The sequence below is a fragment of the Ranitomeya imitator genome, chromosome 9 (assembly GCF_032444005.1).
Source record: "Ranitomeya imitator isolate aRanImi1 chromosome 9, aRanImi1.pri, whole genome shotgun sequence".
Lineage (NCBI taxonomy): Eukaryota > Metazoa > Chordata > Amphibia > Anura > Dendrobatidae > Ranitomeya > Ranitomeya imitator.
Window position 1 is genome coordinate 38,900,726 of NC_091290.1, and position 23,983 is coordinate 38,924,708.

At 45.0% G+C, this 23,983-nt stretch overlaps 1 protein-coding gene across 2 annotated transcripts in view; it reads left to right on the forward strand.

Moving 5' to 3' along the window:
- ZFTA (zinc finger translocation associated) overlaps positions 1-9,915 on the forward strand; it is a 36,908-nt gene extending 26,993 nt beyond the window's left edge. For both annotated transcript variants that reach the window (XM_069739685.1, XM_069739686.1), the window contains one exon: positions 7,999-9,915. In XM_069739685.1, the coding sequence (XP_069595786.1) occupies positions 7,999-8,459 (461 nt within the window). In that variant the 3' untranslated portion in view covers positions 8,460-9,915. The remainder of the gene's footprint in view (positions 1-7,998) is intronic.
- Positions 9,916-23,983: the final 14,068 nt, after the last annotated feature.

The window sequence follows — 23,983 nt, forward strand, 5'->3', positions numbered from 1 at the left end:
TACCTCCTGTTCAGGGGGTGATTGAGGTCCTGCACAGCTGCAGCTTCCTTCGCACAGGCTGGAAGTGTGTGCAGGGAGAAGGTGCCAGACAGGACGAGCCGGGAGGAGGAGTAGCTGTGAAGAAGACAGGAGATATCTCACCTCTGCACACGGATCCTATCCTGAAGCTGCACGCCGGCAGCTTCCTGTCTCGCACAGCCGCAGCGCGGAATGATGACGTCATTCAGCTGAGCCGCTGCTGTCTGTGTGTGAGAAAGGAAGCAGGAAGCATCTATTCCCTGCAGATCCGTTGCCATCTTCTCTTGCAGGCAGCGGAGCTGCAGGGATTGCTCCATGCCTGCCGCACATGAGGGCAATCTGGCCAGGGGGCCCTCGGGGCCGGATAGACTAGCCAGATTGCCCTCTATATTAGCCGCTCTGCAGAGGCCCCCCAGAGCCTCCGGGCCCCGCTGCAGCTGCACCGGTTGAACCGGCGGTATGTCCGCCCATGCAGCAAGGGGAGAGCTTGACTCGGGGACAGGACGACCCTGGCACATCCACGTCTAGGTCAGGACGCAAGCGGACCCATAGGTCAAGTCCATCTGCGTCATCCCATAGCACACAGTCATCCCCTTCTAGGGAGAGACACCATAGTTCCAGGTCATCTAGACCGTCCCCTTCCAGGGGCAGACAATGCAGATCTCCGCAATCACTGACCAGAGAAGGCCTCCGCCCCAGCTCACCCAGCAGGGGACGCCTCAGTGATACACAGGATTCGGAAGGCATCTGTGACTCAGACAAGGAAACTGAGGGGTCCCTGATCCAAATCCCCCCCTAGCAATACAGCGCTAGTTGGGGACATAATCTCTTCCATCTATCGGGTGCTGGGCATCTCTGATCCGCCACCAGAGGCCCCAGAACACAAGATTTCTTTTGAAGGAGCTCTGAAGCCGCCTAAGGTTTTCTCTAACCACCCAGAGTTTAAGGCGATCCATAAAAAGCAGCTCTCACAGCCTGAGAAAAAATTCGCTAATTGCAAATATCTGGAGGAAAGGTACCCCTTCCCACAGAAGGACACCAAGGAATGGACAGATCCACCCGAGGTGGATCTCCCAGTCTCTAGGCTAGCAGCACAGTCCCTCCTTTCACTGCCAGATAGCTCAACCCTCAGGGACGCAGCAGACCGGCAGGTAGAACGCATGGCTCATTCAATTTTCGAGGCTGCAGGGGCATCCCTGGCTTCCGCGTTCTCTTCAGTTTGGGCTGCCAAGGCCATTCTGGCCTGGGCCAAAATTTTACAAGCTGGCCTCCAAGCATCCGCTCCTGAGCTGTCAGACTAAGCAGTTCAAATAGCAGTTGTAGCAGATTATATGCTTCATGCAGCTCTGGATTTAGCAAGAGGGGAAAGCATCAAACGCCATCACAATTCGGCGTATCCTCTGGCTGCGGGAATGGAAAGCGGACGCAGCCTCAAAGAAGTCCCTCACGCACCTCCCCTACCTCAGTGGGCGACTTTTCAGTGAACAGTTGGACACAATGATATCCAACGCCACCGGGGGTAAAAGTACCTCTCTTCCCCAACTGAAACATAAACGCACTTACAAGAAGCGTAACCAAACTCGATTCCGATCCTTTCGGAACGCCTCGGGCTGGTCCGTCTCGCGTCCAGCACAAAATCGTAACCGTTACCCACGCAGGGACAACTCACATTCGACGCGAAGGTCGGACAAGACCTGGCAGTCAAAAGCAGCCCAGTCAAAGCCCAGAGGAGGAAAATCTCAGACTTTCTCCTCATCATGACTCACAGACTCCGGAAGACACCACACCCGTAGACGGCCGACTTTTGCTCTTTCATCAAGTCTGGCTGCCTATTACAGAAGACAGGTGGTTCAGGGAACTAGTGTCTTCTGGATACAAGATAGAGTTCACCTCCAACCCACCGGACCAATTCTTCCTCTCTGTCCCCCCAAAACCACCAGCCAAGGCTTGTGCCTTCCACCAAACAGTCTCCTCACTTTTTCAAGCAGGAGTCATAGTACCAGTCCCCACGGCCGAGCGCTTCCGAGGGTTCTACTCCAATCTATTCGTAGTTCCCAAGAAAGGAGGCAGCATACGGCCCATACTGGACCTAAAACAGCTCAACAAATATGTACGGGTCCGTCACTTCCGCATGGAGTTCCTTCGGTCCATCATTGCATCCATGGAGAAGGGAGAATATCTCGCCTCCATAGACATACAAGACGCATACCTGCATATACCTATTGCACCCGCTCATCAGAGATTTCTCAGGTTCGCAATGGACCAGGACCTTTATCAGTTCGTGGCTCTCCCGTTCGGACTAGCCACGGATCCCAGAGTGTTCACCAAAGTCATGGCAGCCACCATGGACATCCTGCACTCCAGAGGCATAGTAGTCGTTCCATACCTGGACGATCTACTCATCAAGGCTCCCACCTTAAGGACTGCGAGCTCAGCGTCTCAATCACAATTGACACTCTGAGTCGCATGGGCTGGTTAGTCAACCTACAAAAGTCATCACCAACCCCGAGTCTGTCTCTGACCTTCCTGGGAATGCTATTCAACACCTCTAGGAGTCTAGTGCTCCTTCCCAAGGACAAGGCACTGGCTCTCCGCCTAGGAGTTGGCACCCTCCTCCGCAAACCCCTTCGATCTCTCCGTTTTGCCATGAGTCCTCGGCAGGATGGGGGCAGCAATAGAAGTGGTCCCATTTGCCCAGTTTCACCTCAGGCCTCTCTAACTAGCCATCCTCAAGTCCTGGGACAAGAACCCTTTCTCTCTCGACAGGGAGTTCCGGCTAACGTCATCAACCAGGAGGTCCCTGCACTGGTGGCGCAAGCCAACCTCGCTAGCAAAGGGGAAATCCTTTCTCACAGGTCAATGGAAGGTTCTGACCACCGATGCGAGCCTGACTGGTTGGGGTGCGGTGCATCTACACCACAGGGCAAGTGGTCCCCAGTGGAAGCGACCATGCCCATCAACATCCTGGAAATTCGCACCATCCTCCTGGGATTGAGGGCCTTCCATCACTTACTGGCAGCCTCTCACATCAGAATACAGTCGGACAATGCCACAGCTGTAGCATATGTGAATCACCAAGGGGGGACCCGCAGTACCCAGGCAATGCGAGAAGTGTCACACATCCTCCACGGGGCGGAGGACACAGGGTCAGTTCTCTCGGTGGTCCACATTCTGGGTGTGGACAACTGGGAAGCAGACTTCCTCAGCCGACAAGGAATAGACTCGGGAGAGTGGTCTCTCCATCCCGAAATTTTTTCGCCAGATCTACCATCGCTGGGGGACCCCGGATGTGGACCTAATGGCATCCCACTTCAATGCCAAGGTCTCCAACTTCATGGCCAGAACACACGATCTGCGGTCGCTCGGAGCAGACGCTCTGGTTCAGGACTGGACCCAGTTCCAGCTCCTGTACATTTTTCCACCTCTCCCCCTGATATCCAGAGTGGTGAGGAAGATCAAGCAAGAGGGAGTTCCAACCATCCTAATCGCAACGGACTGGCCCAGACGTACATGGTATGCCGACATCGTACAACTTACAGCAGACGCCCCCTCGCGCCTCCCCGACCGCCTCAATCTTCTATCACAAGGCCCGTTCTACCACCAGAACTCAGGGGCCCTCAATTTGACGGCGTGGCCCTTGAAACCTAGGTTGTAACCCAGGCAGGGCTCTCGCCGGACGTCATTAGGACCATGATCAGGGCACAGAAGCTAGACTCTGCCAAGATTTATTACCGTGCCTGGAAAGCTTTCTTTATCTGGTGCGAATCTCGTGGCCAGACCCCATTCCCTTATTTCCTCCCCCAAACTACTTGGTTTTCTCTAATCGGGTCTGGAGGCCAGGCTGTCCCTGAGCTCGCTTAAGAGCCAGGTGTCAGCCCTCTCAGTGCTTTTTCAAAGGCGCATTGCTACCAAGCCGCAAGTAAGGACATTTCTTCAGGGGGTTTCCCGATTGGATCCCTCCTACAGACGACCACTAGAAACGTGGGACCTCAACCTGGTCCTGACAACATTGCAGGAACCACCCTTCGAACCCCGTAAGGAGGTCCTGCTCCGCCTTCTATCCCAGAAGGTGGTTTTCCTGGTGGCAATCACCTCGCTACGCAGGGTGTCTGAACTGACAGCAATCTCCTGCAGACGGCCCTTTCTGGCTTTTCACCAGGACAAGGTAGTCCTCTGTACGGTCCCATCCTTCCTTCCGAAGGCTGTGTCCAACTTCCACCTCAATGAGGAAATTTCTCTGCCTTCCCTTTGTCCGGTCCCGGTTCATAGATGGGAGAAGGCTCTGCATACGCTTGACCTTGTCAGGGCATTGCGTATATACAGGTCCTTCTCAAAAAATTAGCATATAGTGTTAAATTTCATTATTTACCATAATGTAATGATTACAATTAAACTTTCATATATTATAGATTCATTATCCACCAACTGAAATTTGTCAGGTCTTTTATTGTTTTAATACTGATGATTTTGGCATACAACTCCTGATAACCCAAAAAACCTGTCTCAATAAATTAGCATATCAAGAAAAGGTTCTCTAAACGACCTATTACCCTAATCTTCTGAATCAACTAATTAACTCTAAACACATGCAAAAGATACCTAAGGCTTTTATAAACTCCCTGCCTGGTTCATTACTCAAAACCCCCATCATGGGTAAGACTAGCGACCTGACAGATGTCAAGAAGGCCATCATTGACACCCTCAAGCAAGAGGGTAAGACCCAGAAAGAAATTTCTCAACAAATAGGCTGTTCCCAGAGTGCTGTATCAAGGCACCTCAATGGTAAGTCTGTTGGAAGGAAACAATGTGGCAGAAAACGCTGTACAACGAGAAGAGGAGACCGGACCCTGAGGAAGATTGTGGAGAAGGACCGATTCCAGACCTTGGGGAACCTGAGGAAGCAGTGGACTGAGTCTGGTGTGGAAACATCCAGAGCCACCGTGCACAGGCGTGTGCAGGAAATGGGCTACAGGTGCCACATTACCCAGGTAAAGCCACTTTTGAGCTACAGAGAAGCAGCACTGGACTGTTGCTAAGTGGTCCCAAGTACTTTTTTCTGATGAAAGCAAATTTTGCATGTCATTCGGAAATCAAGGTGCCAGAGTCTGGAGGAAGACTGGGGAGAAGGAAATGCCAAAATGCCTGAAGTCCAGTGTCAAGTACCCACAGTCAGTGATGGTGTGGGGTGCCATGTCAGCTGCTGGTGTTGGTCCACTGTGTTTCATCAAGGGCAGGGTCAATGCAGCTAGCTATCAGGAGATTTTGGAGCACTTCATGCTTCCATCGGCTGAAATGCTTTATGGAGATGAAGATTTCATTTTTCAGCACGACCTGGCACCTGCTCACAGTGCCAAAACCACTGGTAAATGGTTTACTGACCATGGTATTACTGTGCTCAATTGGCCTGCCAACTCTCCTGACCTGAACCCCATAGAGAATCTGTGGGATATTGTGAAGAGAAAGTTGAGAGACGCAAGACCCAACACTCTGGATGAGCTTAAGGCCGCTATTGAAGCATCCTGGGCCTCCATAACATCTCAGCAGTGTCAGGCTGATTGCCTCCATGCTACGCCGCATTGAAGCAGTCATTTCTGCCAAAGGATTCCCGACCAAGTATTGAGTGCATAACTGAACATTATTATTTGTTGGTTTTTTTGTTTGTTATTAAAAAACACTTTTATTTGATTGGATGGGTGAAATATGCTAATTTATTGAGACAGGTTTTTTGGGTTATCAGGAGTTGTATGCCAAAATCATCAGTATTAAAACAATAAAAGACCTGACAAATTTCAGTTGGTGGATAATGAATCTATAATATATGAAAGTTTAATTGTAATCATTACATTATGGTAAATAATGAAATTTAACACTATATGCTAATTTTTTGAGAAGGACCTGTATGTGTCTAGGACTATGTCCTTCCAGAAGTTTGATTCTCTTTTCCTCCTTCCGGAAGGCGGCCGCAAGGGTCTGCCAGCTTCCAAAGCTACCCTTGACCAGGTGGATCAAATCCACCATACAAGAGGCCTACCCCCTTAAGAATTCTCCTCTTCCAGACGGTATTACGGCACACTCTACACGTGCAGTAGGGGCCTCCTGGGCCATTCGGCACCAGGCTTTGGCACAAGTGTGTAAGGCGGCCACTTGGACTAGCCTACACACGTTTACTAAACACTGCAGAGTTCATACCCAGTCCTCAGCGGACGCGAGCCTGGGTAGATGTGTTCTGCAGGCGGCGGTGCCCCAAGTGTAGGGGCCTGTCTACACAATATTCGTCCATTGCTTTCCACCCAGGGACTGCTTTGGGACCTCCCATGGTCCTGTGTCCCCCAATGAGGCGACAGAGTAAAGGAGATTTTTGTGTACTCACCGTAAAATCTTTCTCTTAGCCTCTTATTGGGGGACACAGCTCCCACCCTGTTGCCCTTTCCGGGCCATTGTTACTGTTGAGTTCTCATATTGTTTTCTTGAGCTCGTACATAGTTGCCTTCTTATAGGCATGGTTATGTTATTCATGTTACGTCCCTCCTAATGCTTTTGCACAAAACTGGAGAAGGCTGACGCCGTCCAGGGGTGTATACTGCAGGGGAGGAGCCACGGTTAATCTTTTTCAGATTATGCATAGTGTCGCCTCCTAGTGGACAGCAGCATAACACCCATGGTCCTGTGTCCCCCAATTAGAGGCTAAGAGAAAGAGATTTTACGGTTAGTATACAAAAATCTCCTTTTTTTTCACAAATAAACGCAAAAATTATCGACCTAAATTTACCACTAACATGAAATCCAATATGTCACGAAAAAACAATCTCAGAATCGCTAGGATCCGTTGAAGCGTTCTTGAGTTATTACCTCATAAAGGGACACTGGTCAGGATTGCAAAAAGTGGCCAGGTCATGAAGGTCAAAACAGGCTGGGTCGTGAAGGGGTTAACAAAATATTGAAGTCGAGTGATACAAATTTGATCAAGGCCACGTTCACACCAGCGTATAAAAAGTAGTATTTCATTCTTTTCTTTCTTTTTTTTTGCTCCCACATAGACTGATGGCATTTGATTTACGGGATAAACTAGTGCATGCTACATTTTTATTTTTTTTTTTCCAACCAGATTTGGTCCGTGAAAAAAAAATCGCTCATCTGGCACCGCCCCATTGAATATCATTGGTCTGAGTACAGTCTTTTTATTTATGGAGTGCACCTGGATCGGAAAAATATTGCCGTGTGAACCATCCCTATTACTTGGAAAAGTTATGTACAAAGATGTCAGGTAGTGTTCTCCATTCACATGTCTGGCTGTGTCTAGCACACAACCATAATTTCAGTCTGAGTGCTGTCCGTAGAAGAAAAAAAAGGACTGCAATCAGACCGATGTTATTCATTGGGACAAAGCTGAGCAGCAATTTTTTTTTTTTTTTTTTTTACCTCTTGGATTGAATCTGCTTGTTAAAAAGAACGAATTACATTCGGATGACAAGTGGGGAAAAAAATGATCCTAATTTTCTGATTGAAACTGATAACTTTTATTTTTTTTAAACGATCGTGCAAACCTGCTTTGAACCACACACTCAAAGGATTAGGATTTAAAAACGGAAAAAAGGAAACCTTTGATTTATGCTGCCTCAACATTACAGGGATTTATGTTTTACTATGAAGTGATGGTGTATTTTAGAGAAAAAATAGTTTAACAAACAGAAGTCGGGGACTAGGTGAATAGTGACCTTGGTGGGACTTGGCCAGATTGACAGGTCTCTGCCTATTTGTGTATGTCCCTGAAATAGGACTTGAGTCACCTTTTTGTCAACCCCTTAGTGTTGGGTCATCTTTCTGGACTTTGGCCAGTTATAGTTACATTCCTGGTCTTTGCTGATGAGAAACTGTGTAATATATAGAACGGTTATTTTTATTTCATTCATTTTTTTTTTTTTCACATATTTTTACTTTTTTTTTTTATAACTGTTCTTCTTATATTTTCCCTTAACACAGAAGACTCAACCACCTCCGAACGAAATGGATCATATGTTGCAGTCAGCAGTCCTCACCCAGAAATCGTTCTACCAACTTTGTCCAAGACACCTAAAACTACCCCTTCCCTGCCGCCCCCATGCAATAGTGCAAAACCTAATTACCAGGTCCGATGGCGCACAGAATTCATGATGGACTATGACTGTCGACGTCAAGGTCTCATCTGCATGGTGTGTGGTGGGACTTTAGCCACCCTGAAGGTCAGCACTATTAAGCGCCACATAGTCCAGGTGCACCCTTACTCCGTAGATTTCACAGCCGAGGAGCGGAAGAGGATCCTGGATGCCTACAGCGAAATGGCTCTGCATTATATCCATTCTGAGGAATGTTTTAAAACTCCACCTCAGGAGGAAGTAAAAGGACGCAAGCGAAAATTAGCTGCCATGGCGGAGGTCCTGAAGATCCCAGTAGACAATATCTAACTGTGTAAAGAAATAACCACCAATTATGACTTGGCCTAATGTGTCGCCTTTCCACACTTAAGAAGCTGCGTCATTTATCATTTGCTTGATTTACAGTCTTTATCCCAGCAGTTTAGAGACCGGTAGTGGCATCACTACCCATTGTAAGACTTGCATTTTGGGTCGGAGCAGACTTGAACTATGCATATACCATCTTTACACGATTGTGGCTTTGTATTTTAAGGCCACGTGTACCAGACTGTGAAATTATTGTCCACAAAAAATGTCCTTTTTTTTTCTTTCCGGAGTAAAATTCGTAGGTCAGCAATGAACTTTATTTTATATAGTCAACTAAATATATTAATCCTGGCAAATGTATTTACACCTTTCCCCCAAATAAGTGTCACCTTCCGTTGCTAGAAGTCTGCAGCAGTAAAGGTTTTAATGTTTTCTCTGACTGGATATTAATCATTTTCGTGGAAAATTTAATACAGACATTTTATGGATTTGGAGCTTTAACACGTCTCGCCTCCTTACCAAAATCAGGCATTCCCCCTGTGATAAACACTTGAGCCTAATGGGACATTGTTGCTGAATACTTGCTTGAGTGACGGGTTCAACATCTTTGATTTAAGACTACGTTCACACGATGAAACGTTGGCAATTTTTCATCCAGAAAAACTGACATTTTTTTTTTTTTACATCCACAAGGATACAAATGATGCACCCATTGAAATTTATAGCCTTTTGCCTTTAATTATTTATTTATATGGTCTATTTTGCCTATGAAAATACCAAAAATGGACCGAAAAAATACTCATGTGAACTTATCCTAGTCATAGTGCTGTGTTTTTTTTTTGTTTTGTTTTTTCTTCTCGTACAGGACACCGATAAATCATTTCAATGATCAATACTCGAAGTTTTGAAAAAAAAAAAAAAAGATTTGTTGGACTCAGCAGATCCTATTCTCATCCTTTTTTGCAGTTCGCACTCTGCCGTTAAAAGTCTATGAGCATTAGTATAAAACGGATGAACGGCGGAAGACTGACTTCTTTGTTGCATCTGACTTTTATCCGTTTAACTGATCCATTGAGTCGATAGATAAAAAAAGTTGTCTAAACCCCCCCACCCCCACCCAAAAAAAAACAGAAACTAGGATGACACCGGAGAAAAAGATTTGGTTTATCTTGGATGGTATCACTGTGTGAATGCAGCCTAAGAGAAATAAAGAATATATCGAACATGTATTTACGTGTCTTCGAAAGGGATTTCTTGTAATTCTTAAACCGTTTATCAATTTGGCTTTTGTTCATATGGAAGCATTCCCAATGTTAAATTTCATACTGAAAAAAGCACATTTTGGGACCATTAGCTTTAATTTTTTTTTTGTTATGCTTATATATATGAGAAACTATCTTGTTCTATAAAATGAACTGTTTGAATTGTACGATGCAGATAAACCTGGTTTCCTCATGTAGGTTGCGGCTTATTTCTTTCGTTATTGTGCATGTCTTCTGCAGTTCACCCTGTTGGTCGTTTTTAAGAAATGTGCTGACAGATAAGTCATTAGTTGCGTCTCTGCGGACTTTTGCTTAGCAGGACTCTGTAGACCTTTCACTGTTCCTATTTCGCTCACGATAATGATCTGCTTACAGGCCAAAAAAAAAAAAAAGTGCACGATGTTTGAAGTGTGAAAGCCTCTTTGATTTTGCAATAGGTGAGGATCTTGACATATCCAGACCCCTCTGATCACAATTTATTTTTTAAATGTATAGATATTCTTAGTGCTTGTTCAGACATCCGTGCAAATTAGTCCAATGTCTACCTCAGTGCACGGACCGGCTGCAGTTCTCGCTACTCATGCGTGAAGGCTTCATATATTTTTATGAGGCTATCACTTTCTGTTCGAGAGAACCACGGCCAGTCCATGCCCAGACATCAGCATGAGCCCTTACTCCCTTCACCTCATTGAAAACCTGCCCCCTCAATTTGGGTGAGCATGCATATCTGTATGGGAAGTTTTAAATGGATAGCTGTCAAACAAATGTGTGTTTTGTTATATTTTTAAAGAAATCGGTCAGCACAAAATGACTGTTCAAACCAAACAGAGGCGCTCAGTGCACCCTTAACATGGCCAAACAGTTCCTTGCACTGTCCCACCTACTTGTTTTTCATCTATCGCTGCCCTTTTCTGGTTCTATAAAGCCAAAGCTGTCAAACATAGGAGAGGGCGCAAATAAAGGGAAAATTAGGTGTGGCCGCGCCATGGTGCACTGAGCGCCTCTTCTTGGTTGGAACAGTCATTCTACTATGCTGACCGTACCGGTTTGAACAGTCATTCTGTGCCGACAGTCCCTTTTGAAATGACTGCTATTGAGTGCCAATGGCAGCTTTTAGGATCTATACATATCGTCAATAAATACAACTTTTTATTAGAGCCAATGATAGGATTGGGCTACATATAAGTAAAGAACAAAACTGAACTAGTTAAACATATGGAAAGAATAATTCTTCACCTGAAATGTTGTAAAGGCTTCGTCTGTGGCTGTCCTCAGATATGCTTGTCAAGGGGAAGGCGAGACTTAGGGATATTGTGATTCTATGTATAACTTGGTAATCCACTTTGTGCACACACGCCACAAGCTCCATTATTCACAGGTAAACCAAACGTAAGGAGCAAAAAAAGTTTGATGTGTTCCCTCTTAAACGTTAATATGTAATATGCCAGTCTAAGTATTTTAATATCTGCCTAGATGCATGCAAATTGTTGGCATTTTCCTTTTCTGTTGAGTGCACTTTTACACATTTACACTCAGCATTGAAATTGCAACTCCAAGAAAGAAATATCGTGAAATGTTGGAAATCACAGAATGGATAGATGTGTTACTCGTCTGCAAATGATGGAAAAATGGAAACCACATTTTCAAAACATTGTTCAGTATTGACTGAGCGTCACAGAAATTTCATCATTTACAGCGTTGTCTGTGAGGTTAATGGTTGCCTGCTGCGCTGAATGCCCTTGGGGAAATAGAGGTCTGCTGGCAGCTCCCCGTGCAATTAACGACTAGTGCAGATGTGATTGAAGGGAGACCAGTTTGGAGACGCTAAAGGCCTCTTCATGGCATTGCCTATATGGTCTCCAAACCAATCTTCTGGTAACATTATATTCAAGGCAAAACGAGACTCACCGATGAAGAGGGTAGACCTCCATTGCAGTGTTGTGCTGCACCATGATAGCCTTAGAGAACAGTGGCGAGAGGGCTTTTCAAGGGTATGTCAAACTGATCCTACTCATGGATTATGGCGCTTAATGGCATAAGGTAATTTCCCGTAGCAATAGTCTTCATTCCAGGTGCACTAACAGCTCGGTATTGATTTATTGTAAAAGCAGTGGTGCGACCATTTCTCGAATGTCACAGGAGTCGGTTTTCAACGTCCCAATACCATGCCGCGCGTTGCTCGTACATGTATGTGCAGCCTACGTGGCCTAAACGTGTTATCATGACCTGCAGCGTCTCTAGACATGTTTCCCACCAAGCACGTAGGATTTCATCGGTTGGCAATTGCACAGGAGCTGCCAGCAGCAGGTCTTGATGATAAGTGCGGGAATTTCTGACAATCTTATTCGATACTAAATACATTGAGTCGTTGCCAAAATTTTGTATCCCCATTTCCATATTATGGACACTTTTATCCATTCTGTGATTTCCGTAATTCCATAACCATTGCTTCTTGGTGCTGCAACTTCAATGTAATGGAGGGTATTAATCCGGCTCCTCTGTCTAAGGACACATTCAGTCTTTTACATCAGTATTTGTAACCCAAAACCAGGAATGGGTGATAAATACAGAAGTGACGTGTTTCTATTATACTTATCCTCCTATTGTTTCACTCTTGATTTTGGCTTACAAATACTGATACCAAATACTGACCAAATACTAATAGTGTGTGACCATAGCCTAAAGGTACCGTCACACTAAGCGACGCTGCAGCGATACTGTCAACGATGTCGATCGCTGCAGCGTCGCTGGAGAGCTGTCACACAGACAGCTCTCCAGCGACCAACGATCCCGAAGTCCCCGGGTAACCAGGGTAAACATCTGGTTACTAAGCGCAGAGCCGCGCTTAGTAACCCGATGTTTACCCTGGTTACCGTTGTAAATGTAAAAAAACAAACACTACATACTTACATTCCTGGTGTCTGGTCATGTCCCCTCGCCTTCAGCTTCCCGCACTGACTGAGCGCCGGCAGTAAAGTACAGCGGTGACGTCACCCCTGTGCTGTACTTTACGGCTGGCCGGCGCTCACCAGTCAGTGCGGGAAGCTGAAGGCGAGGGGACATGACCAGACACCGGGAATGTAAGTATGTAGTGTTTGTTTTTTTACATTTACAACGGTAAACATCGGGTTACTAAGCGCGGCCCTGCGCTTAGTAACCCGATATTTACCCTGGTTACCAGTGAAGACATCGCTGCATCGGCGTCACAAACGCCGATTCAGCGATGTCAGCGGGAGATCCAGCGACAAAATAAAGTGCTGGACTTTCCCCAGCGACCAACGATCTCCCAGCAGGGGCCTGATCGTTGGTCGCTGTCACACATAACGATTTCGTTAACGATATCGTTGCTACGTCACAAAAAGCAACGATATCGTTATGTGTGACGGTACCTTAAGTCTAGCAAACGCTTGACTTATTGGAAAAATCACATGCAAATTGGGATATGACTGACTCCGCGTCCTCACAGTGGATTAGTGCAGGAGCTGCCTGCTGTTTATATGCACAGGTCTGATCCATAAATCAGATGAGCATGTTATTTTTTTCCCTGCAGATCTGATATTTCTATGGAAAATCGTCCATGTGCACTAGCACATACACTACAGTCGGTCCTTTGTGCACAGACTTAAAAAACCTTGCGTGAACGTATGGAAGTATTTATTTTACAAAGTATAGCAGAGGCCCAGACTCCCTTTTGGATTCTGTCCAAGAAAAACAATTCCGTTCTTGGGTAGAAAAACAGAAAACATTTTGTCACAGGACATTGCTACCTATTTTTCCTCTAGTTCTACACTTAGTATAAAGCCGGGGCCAAGGGCGCAGTATTGGTGGTTGGGAATATGCTGCATACGAAGCGGGAAGGGTTATCAATACAGTAATGTTCAGCGAGCAGAATAATGATAATGCACAAAGCTATGGCTCTAAATGTGCAGGCTTTTTTAATGGGTGATTCGTAGACGAGCTGCAACCAGACACTTATGCCTGAATTCCATCTCTGCCCAATATATTTGATGTTTGCTTTTCCCCAGCATCATGTATGGGAGTGTTGGGCGGCAGCTACGCTCGTTATTTTATTGGTAAAGCAAAGCATAAGGTATCACTGAAAAAAACATTTTTTTTACCGATATACAGATTGGTTAAAACAGTATCTCGGGGACATAGAAAAGCTGAGCACTTACTGCATAGTTCATCTGTAGGAAAGTCCAATAGAAAAGCAAAGTATCGCACAATCAGTCAAAATTGCCGATTCATACCCCACAGGAGAAAAAAGCAGTTATCCATACAGTGTCCGGGTGCAACCTCAGAAAATCACACGAGTTTCCATAGAAAAATATAAAAAGAAACGAGAGCACTCACCAACTGCTGTGATCGTCCTTACTTTATTGTGGCAGTGATATACACATTAAAACAGGCGGCAGGGAAAGAATGTGTTTCCTGAAGACTATGGCCGTTTCGCGCTGGCGGCGCTTCAACGGGTCTTTACTCTGATCTGTGGTGGGATGACGCTATATACATATCCGGTTCTAAGACGTTACACCCCATTCCACAGCGTCAATGCGGAAAACAACTCCTATTGGTGTTTACAAAATATATTAAAAACAATTAAAACCAAAACGAAATAGAGCAAATCGGTTCTACAGACATCTTATTTACAATATCACAGCAGAAAGACCAAACATTATAAGAAAACTGACATGTCTGTTCTTTCATTCAGTCCCATCGGATCTGTGGCATTCAGACGGAGTATCCACCTAGCCTCCTTCCTTAATAACAACTTGTGGTGATCTCCTCCGTACCTAGGTTGTGGTACTTTCTCTAGTCCCGCAAAACGCAGACAAGTCGCATCACTATCATGGCAAGAGTGGATATGATTGATCAGCCTGGGAACTCCTCTACCGGTGCCAATGGATCTATAGTGTTCCCTAAATCGAACAAATAGTGGGCGAATAGTTTTTCCAATATATAATAGTATCCACAAGGACAAAATAAAACCTACACTACAAAGGTAGTTTTGCAGGAAATAAAATGTCGCACTGTGTGATTTATAGGGCCAATGTTTAACCTTTTACCAGTAATGTGTTTCGAGCAAAAACTGCACTGACCACATCTATAGTTACCTGATGGAATTCCTGTCTGGAGCCAGGTATCTCTATTATTATCCACCCTATTGTGCACTAATACTTCCTTTAAATTTCTACTTCTGCGGCATGCAAATAGCGGACCCTCACTCACTGGTCCCTGTAGCGCCAGATCTTTCTCCAAGATATGCCAATTTTTTCTGATGGCTGACCTGATGCAATTGTCCATAGGACCGAACTTGAAGCTGAATACAAACCTTTTTTGTTGCTGTTTTTTACTTGTGTCAATATTTGTATTCTGTACGCCTAATTCTATCCCTTCTGCTCTCAAGGGCTTGGTTCAATATTGCCGGGGGGGTAACCTCTATCTCTGAATCTTTTATACAAGTCCAACGATTGTTGTTGAAATCTAGACTGGTTACTATTCGCCCTTCTGACTCTGAGAAATTGACTATACGGCAATGATTTTTTTGTATAATATGGATGTGCACTTTGAAAATGCAAAAGGGAGTTCGTTGCCGTTGGCTTTCGGAAAACCTCAGTCTCAATTCGACCATTATTAATCCAGACTCGTACATCTAGAAATTCCAGATTTTGGTTACCAAAAACTGATGTGAACTTCATGTTCATATCATTTACATTTCCTAGATATTCAACAAAGGCTTCAAAGGAAAATTGATCTCCATCCCAAACTATGAGGATATCATCCACAAATCTTATAAATAATTTTATATGTTTGAGGAATGGATTGTGTTCAGTATATACATAGCGTTGTTCAAATACCGCAAGATATAAATTCGCTAGGGTACATGCGACTGGAGTACCCATCGCGGTACCTTCCACTTGTGTAAAGTGGGACCTCTGGGGTTTATGGTTAATCCAGATACAGCGGAGGATATTACAGATGATGCCTGTTTATTATGGAGTATTACAGATCCTGAGATAGGGGTCAAAACATCGCGAACCCCAATTGCTATACCCTTTTTGGGTGGTGTAAAATCCACCTTTGTACCTCCGATAAATCAAGGCAGTATTATTGAGATATTTGAGAAACAAGTGTTGAAAGAAGTTGAGGCATTAATTTACCAACAGTCACCTAGCAATCTTACGGAAGCAGAGAAAAAAGCATTGAGAGAAATAGAGGGGTGGGACGACGTAGTGATCCGTGCCGCAGATGAGGGTGGGAATACTGTCTTGTTAAATAAAGATTATTACATGCTAGAGGCTTACAGACAATTAAATAAAAAAGAAACGTACATAGTATTGAAATCTGACCCCACAATTAAATATACCAACGAATTACGTTCCTTATTAAGATCAGCAGTAGAAGGAGGGGTATTGTCTTCTAAACAGGCAGAAAAATTACTTCCACCCTTTCCAAATAAGGCACATTGGTACCATGTACCGAAGGTGCATAAACATTTCACTGAGCCCCCAGGTCCTATTGTGTCGGGCGTGGGGGCATTGACAGAACCCCTGTCTCGGTACTTAGAATGGTTTCTACATCCCCTTTTACCCGATGTTCCATCTTATATACGTGACAAAAAATTTCCTGCAGATTATACATAACTTTACATGGCAAGACGGGTTTTGCCTTGCGTCAATTGACGTAGAAAGCCTGTATACCCGGATTCCTCAACATCAGGGGGTTGCAGCGGTTAGGGAAATTCTCTCCCATACTCCTACAGATGACAAAACCACAGCCATTATTTGTAATGGTTTGAGTTTTATTTTAACGCATAATGCCTTTATGTTTGACTCCACTTGGTATAAACAAGTGGAAGGTACCGCGATGGGTACTCCAGTCGCATGTACCCTAGCGAATTTATATCTTGCGGTATTTGAACAACGCTATGTATATACTGAACACAATCCATTCCTCAAACATATAAAATTATTTATAAGATTTGTGGATGATATCCTCATAGTTTGGGATGGAGATCAATTTTCCTTTGAAGCCTTTGTTGAATATCTAGGAAATGTAAATGATATGAACATGAAGTTCACATCAGTTTTTGGTAACCAAAATCTGGAATTTCTAGATGTACGAGTCTGGATTAATAATGGTCGAATTGAGACTGAGGTTTTCCGAAAGCCAACGGCAACGAACTCCCTTTTGCATTTTCAAAGTGCACATCCATATTATACAAAAAAATCATTGCCGTATAGTCAATTTCTCAGAGTCAGAAGGGCGAATAGTAAGCAGTCTAGATTTCAACAACAATCGTTGGACTTGTATAAAAGATTCAGAGATAGAGGTTACCCCCCCGGAAATATTGAACCAAGCCCTTGAGAGAGCAGAAGGGATAGAATTAGGCGTACAGAATACAACTATTGACACAAGTAAAAAACAGCAACAAAAAAGGTTTGTATTCAGCTTCAAGTTCGGTCCTATGGACAATTGCATCAGGTCAGCCATCAGAAAAAATTGGCATATCTTGGAGAAAGATCTGGCGCTACAGGGACCAGTGAGTGAGGGTCCGCTATTTGCATGCCGCAGAAGTAGAAATTTAAAGGAAGTATTAGTGCACAATAGGGTGGATAATAATAGAGATACCTGGCTCCAGACAGGAATTCCATCAGGTAACTATAGATGTGGTCAGTGCAGTTTTTGCTCGAAACACATTACTGGTAAAAGGTTAAACATTGGCCCTATAAATCACACAGTGCGACATTTTATTTCCTGCAAAACTACCTTTGTAGTGTATGTTTTATTTTGTCCTTGTGGATACTATTATATTGGAAAAACTATTCGCCCACTATTCGATTTAGGGAACACTATAGATCCATTGGCACCGGTAGAGGAGTTCCCAGGCTGATCAATCATATCCACTCTTGCCATGATAGTGATGCGACTTGTCTGCGTTTTGCGGGACTAGAGAAAGTACCACAACCTAGGTACGGAGGAGATCACCACAAGTTGTTATTAAGGAAGGAGGCTAGGTGGATACTCCGTCTGAATGCCACAGGTCCGATGGGACTGAATGAAAGAACAGACATGTCAGTTTTCTTATAATGTTTGGTCTTTCTGCTGTGATATTGTAAATAAGATGTCTGTAGAACCGATTTGCTCTATTTCGTTTTGGTTTTAATTGTTTTTAATATATTTTGTAAACACCAATAGGAGTTGTTTTCCGCATTGACGCTGTGGAATGGGGTGTAACGTCTTAGAACCGGATATGTATATAGCGTCATCCCACCACAGGTCAGAGTAAAGACCCGTTGAAGCGCCGCCAGCGCGAAACGGCCGTAGTCTTCAGGAAACACATTCTTTCCCTGCCGCCTGTTTTAATGTGTATATCACTGCCACAATAAAGTAAGGACGATCACAGCAGTTGGTGAGTGCTCTCGTTTCTTTTTATATTCATCTGTAGGAAAAATCCATCAATTTACAGGGCGCAGATGTTAAAATCCATAGTGCAAGGAAGAGATTTTGGAAAATCTACTACAGAACCCTGGTAGCATATAATACACAATCCGACCTGTGTGGATGAAGCCACAATGTAATATAAAGGAGGTTGCACAAGTGCAAAATACTAATAAATGTGTGTGATGGAGAGTGGATGTTATCCAACTATGGGTAAACTAAAGTGGCTGTCCGATAGACTCCATTAAAGGGGACCTGACACCTATTAACTAATTACAAGACTGAATTTGTCTATTAGAGCTCATTTTAGGCAAACTATTGTTTGAAAAGGTGAGAGAGAAAAAAAATCACTAAATACTGAATCCTAGAGTGTTGGAAGGGACCTCCAAGGTCATCGTGTCCAACTTCCTGCTCAATGTAGGATTCAATAAACCATCTCGGACAGATGCCTGTCCAGCCTCTGAAGACTTCCATTGAAGGAAAATTCACCACCTACTGCTCTTTACCCAAAGTTCTTTATCCTGCTTGGTCCAAAAATTAGAACCAGTCCTATCTACTTTTTTCACTAGCAGTCCCACTGAGATCACAGATCTTTTTTTACTCTCCTTGAATTCTAAATCCTGCAGGTGCTCGTAAACACAACTTCCTGCATGTGCAGCAGAGTGCAAGCCTCGGAGATCCACTGTGCATGGCCAAAATTGCACTGTTCATCAACATCCCCAGAATTTAGAATCCAGGGAGAAGAGTATGACGGCAGATCTGAGATCCAGTCACACCTCAGTGGGAGAGCTAACTGGAGGCTAGGTAGGACTGGTCAGTGCATCATGCTAGCGGGAGGCAGGGCAGGATTGGTCAGTTTAGCGCTAGCGGGAGGCAGGCCAGGACTGGTCAGTGCATAGTGCTAGCAGGAGGCCGGACTGGTGAGTGCGTAGTGCTATCGGGAGGCAGGACCGGTCAAAGCGTAGTGCTAGCAGAGGTTGGGCAGGACTGGTCAGTGTGTAGTGTTAGTGGAGACTGGGCAGGATTGGTGAGTGCGTAGTGCTATCGGGAGGCAGGACCGGTCAATGTGTAGTGCTAGTGGAGGTTAGGCAGGACTGGTCAGTGTGCAGCGGTAGGCAGGACCGGTCAGGATGTAGTGCTAGCGGAGGCTGGGCAGGTCTGGTCAGTGCGTAGCGCTAGCGGGAGGCAGGACTGGTCAGTGTGTAGTGTTAGTGGAGACTGGGCAGGATTGGTGAGTGCGTAGTGCTATCGGGAGGCAGGACCGGTCAATGTGTAGTGCTAGTGGAGGTTAGGCAGGACCGGTCAGGATGTAGTGCTAGCGGAGGCTGGGCAGGTCTGGTCAGTGCGTAGCGCTAGCGGGAGGCAGGACTGGTCAGTGTGTAGTGCTAGCGGAGGCTGGGCAGGACTGGTCAATGCGTAGCGCTAGCGGGAGGCAGGACCGGTCAGTGTGTAGTGCTAGCGGAGGTTGGGCAGGACCGGTCAATGTGTAGTGCTAGCGGAGGCTGAGCAGGACTGGTCAGTGTGTAGCGCTAGTGGGAGGCAGGACCGCTCAGTGTGTCGTGTTAGCAGAGGCTGGGCAGTGCGTAGCGCTAGCGGGAGGCAGGACCAGTCTGTGTAGTGTTAGCAGAGGCTGGGCAGGACTGGTCAATGAGTAGCACTAGTGGGAGGTAGAGCAGGACTGGTTAGAACAGTGTTCCCCAAGTCCGGTCCTCAAGAGCCACCAACAGGTCATGTTTTCAGGATTTCCTTAGTATTGCACAGGTGATAATTGCATCACCTGGACTGGCAAGCATTCAATGACCTGTGCAATACTAAGGAAATCCTCAAAACATGACCTGTTGGTGGCTCTTGAGGACCGGACTTGGGGAACACTGGGTTAGAACATAGGTCCCCAACTCCAGGCCTCGAGGGCCGCCAACAGTGCAGGTTTTCAGGATTTCCTTAGTATTCAACAGGGGTTGGAATCATCACCTGTGCAGATGATCACATTACCACCAATGCAATACTAAAGAAATCCTGAAAACCTGCACTGTTGGCGGCCCTCGAGGCCTGGAGTTGGGGACCCCTGGGTTAGAACATAGTGCTACTGGGACTAGTCAGTGTGTAGGGCATAACATTTGGATTAGTTACTAGAATATGCAGAGAAAAAAATCTTGGAAAAGTTGAGAATTGCTATATACTGTGAAATTTGCACAAACAGTGGGCTATGTATTTAGTTAACAGTTGTTGATCATGCGGTCAGGGCATGTTGAACTCAGGCATATATGTTTTTTTGCTTTGTATTTTTGCGCTCCAAAGCCTACAGGTCGCTTCCCCATCCACAGTGATTGACATTGAAGACTCATTTCTTGCCTACAGTGGGACTCATTCTTATTGTTGACTTCACATATGGTCACATAAAACGGGAATACCATATATACTCGAGTATAAGCCGAGATTTTCAGCCCATTTTTTATACTTGAGTCATACCCAAGGGTCGGCAGGGGAGCGGGGGCTGTCTAATTATACTCACCTACTCCTGGCGCGGTCCCTGCACGTCTTTTCCCCGACGATGACGGCTTCTTCCTGTGCTGAGCGGTCACATGGTACCGCTCATTACAGTAATGAATATGCAGCTCCACCTCCCATAGAGATGGAGCCACATATTCATCACTGTAATGAGCGGTAACGGTGACCGCTCAGTACAAGAAGCTGCCGGCGCCAGGGAACAGACATGCAGGGACCGCACCAGGAGCAGGTGAGTATAACGGGGAGGGGAGCGCTGCGCGATATTCACCTGCTCCTCGTTCTGTCGCCGCTCCGTCTTCAGCAGTGATGCTCAGGTCAGAGGGCGCGGTGATGTCATTAGTGCGCGCCCTCTGCCTGAACGTCAGTGCAGGGAGACGCTGAAGATGGAGCAGCAGTTGGAACGAGGAGCACGTGAATATTGAAAGTGCCGGGGGCCTGAGCGACGGAGAGGTGACTGATTTTATTTTTTTATCGCAACAGCAAATGGGGCAAGTGTCTGCATGGAGCATCAATGGGGCCATAACGTTTTTGCAGCATTATATGGGGCCATAACGTTTGTGTAGCACTATATGGGGCCATAACGGTTGTGCAGCACTATATGGGGCCATAATCAACATTTGTGCAGCATTATATTGGGCAAATGTGTCTATGGAGCATCTTATTGGGCCATTATTAACCTTTATGCAGGATTATATGGGGCATATTTTAATATGGAGTATCTTATGGGGCCATCACAAACTGTATGGAGCATTATATGGGGCTCCTGATTCAATATGGACATTCAAAAACACTTAACCTACTGATGTCTCAATTAATTTTACTTTTATTGGTATCTATTTTTACTTTTGACATTTACCGGTAGCTGCTGCATTTCCCACCCTAGGCTTATACTCGAGTTTTTTGTGGCAAGATTAGGGGGGGGGGGTCGGCTTATACTCGAGTATATACGGTAAATATTTTAAATCCATTTATTATTTGCTACAGCTCAATTGGAGTAATGCTTTTCTAAGGAACTGCTAGAAAGAGCACATTATCTCATGTACTGTAGCTCCCAGCAGTATTGTCATGGGTGGAAAGCTAATGCGTTCAGCGTCTACTCTGCCGCCTTGCATACATTTCCCATCACCATGGAAGTAGAAAGCATGGCTGGCCTCTGGGAACTATAAAGCGCCCTATCTAATACTATCAGACTGCAAGAAACTAGAGTTGGGATCAATAAAAACAAGCAGACACTGGGATGGCAGGATGCACTTCGGCACAAGGGCTGTCGGCAGAAGAAAAATAGCTCGAACCATTAACTGGTTCCCATTTGCAAACTCCAGTGTCCATGTAATATGCACAGCTCAGTGCACAATCTTGAAGTCGGCTGAAACAAAACATTTAACAAATAATTTGTTACAGTCAACACAATGGCAAGAATCTTAAATGGGGTTGTCCAGTTTGCAGACTTATCGGTTTTGACTGAACAACCCCTTTAAGGGTGCATTCCAATCTCACCAGAATAAGCCGTGACCGAATTGGGTTTTCCAGGATATATTGATGACTCCACGTTGGGTTAGACCAGATGACCATGTATTCTCTCACTCAGAGAATCTGGTCAATTATGCAAATCCAACGCTGGAGAGTTTGATCAGAACGCAGTTATAGTGTGATCCGATTCTCTGATGTGAAGACTGCAAAAATTTTTTCTCTTTTTCCATTCTTTTAGGCCATGGAAATCAAATTGTACTCAGATGTCATCAGAGTGCAGTCTGATGGTTTCCACTGACTCATTGACTTGCGCGGTCGAGTGCAATCTGAATATCAGATCCAGCTTGGTCGGGCATGCAGAAATTTTCTTCCCACGGATTGACTCTGTACAAGGAAAAAAATCTGACAGGTGCACGGTCCAATAATAACTTTGGTCCAAGTGCAATCTGAGGTTTTGTTGGATTGCACCTGAACAGAAAACATGTGCACGAGCACTTAGGATAGGTTATTGAAATTACGGTAATTGATGCCGGGTTGCAGTATCCAGGAATGACCACAGAACGGCCCGAGGAGCTGTTGTGTTCTTTTGCATACTGTAAACTTCAGACAGCCACTGTGCAAAAGGTGGGAGTGCTGGGGTGTTCTCCACCCATTTAATGATACCCTTAAGTATCGGTCCAGGACTTCTCCTTTGATGAACACTAAGGGACCACCTCAGCTCCAGAGAATGAGTGCACACAACTGCATCCACTTCCCGGATATTCCTGGCCACTCGCTGCTCCATTGAAGTGAATGGGGCCACCTGCTATTCCCTGTGGAGGTAGGTAGTCAGCTGTGCAAGGGTAAATGGAAGGGCATGTAGACAAGAAGAAAAAGGATTTATAAGGGTAGGAGAGGTCCCAAGGGGTCAAACAAATAGTGATAATAAATCTTAAGAGGCTGCCAGGAGATTTGGGGAGTTCTCCTTCAATATTGAAGAGACTTTGCCATCTCTTCAATATTCTGAGATGTCCATTTTTTGTTTAACAAATACATGATCAGATCACTGTTACATTTTTTTTTTTAAACTTCTGAAAATCCTACCCATTGTGATTTTACATTTCATTCTCCTTCCCCCTCCTGTGCTATGAAACCAATCCACTGATGCTCAGTATGTGCAGGTGGAACCAGCCCCATCTCTGCCTGCTGGCCATGTTCCTGAATAAGACACTTGAGTTGTCGGCATCTGTACCTGCAGCAGTAAGACTTTTTTTTTTTTTTTTTTTTTGCATCAGCCGTCCGTGTTGCAACAGTTTTTTTTTTTTCATGAACAACATGTACCAATTACAACCTATGGTGCTATTAATATGTCCATGTTTTTCATGAAAGTGTGTCCATGCAAAACACGGAGACATGTTTGTTTTTGTTTTTTTTCCGGCAGCATCGATGAAAAAGACCAATACAAGTCTATAGGTCTGTGAAAAACATACAGCACACGGACTGCATCCGTAAGCTACCCGTATTTAGCATTGCAAAATCTAGGAGCAACTTAGTAATTTATTTATTCATTCATCAGTCAAAAACACTGATGTCACAAGGATGGTAAAAATGGACATACGGACTGTACACTGATGACAACGGTATCATTGTTTTCGTGTATGTTGAACCCCTTGAACCCCCCTGGAGGGATTTCCGTTTTTCACTCCTCTTCTTCACAGAGCCATAACTTGTTTTTTGCAGGACAAGTTGTACTTTTGAACAACACCATTGGTTTTAACATATTGTGTACTGGAGAATGGGAAACAAAAATCCAAATGGGGTGTAATTGCAAAAGTGCAATCCCACACTTGTTTTTTGTTTGGCTTT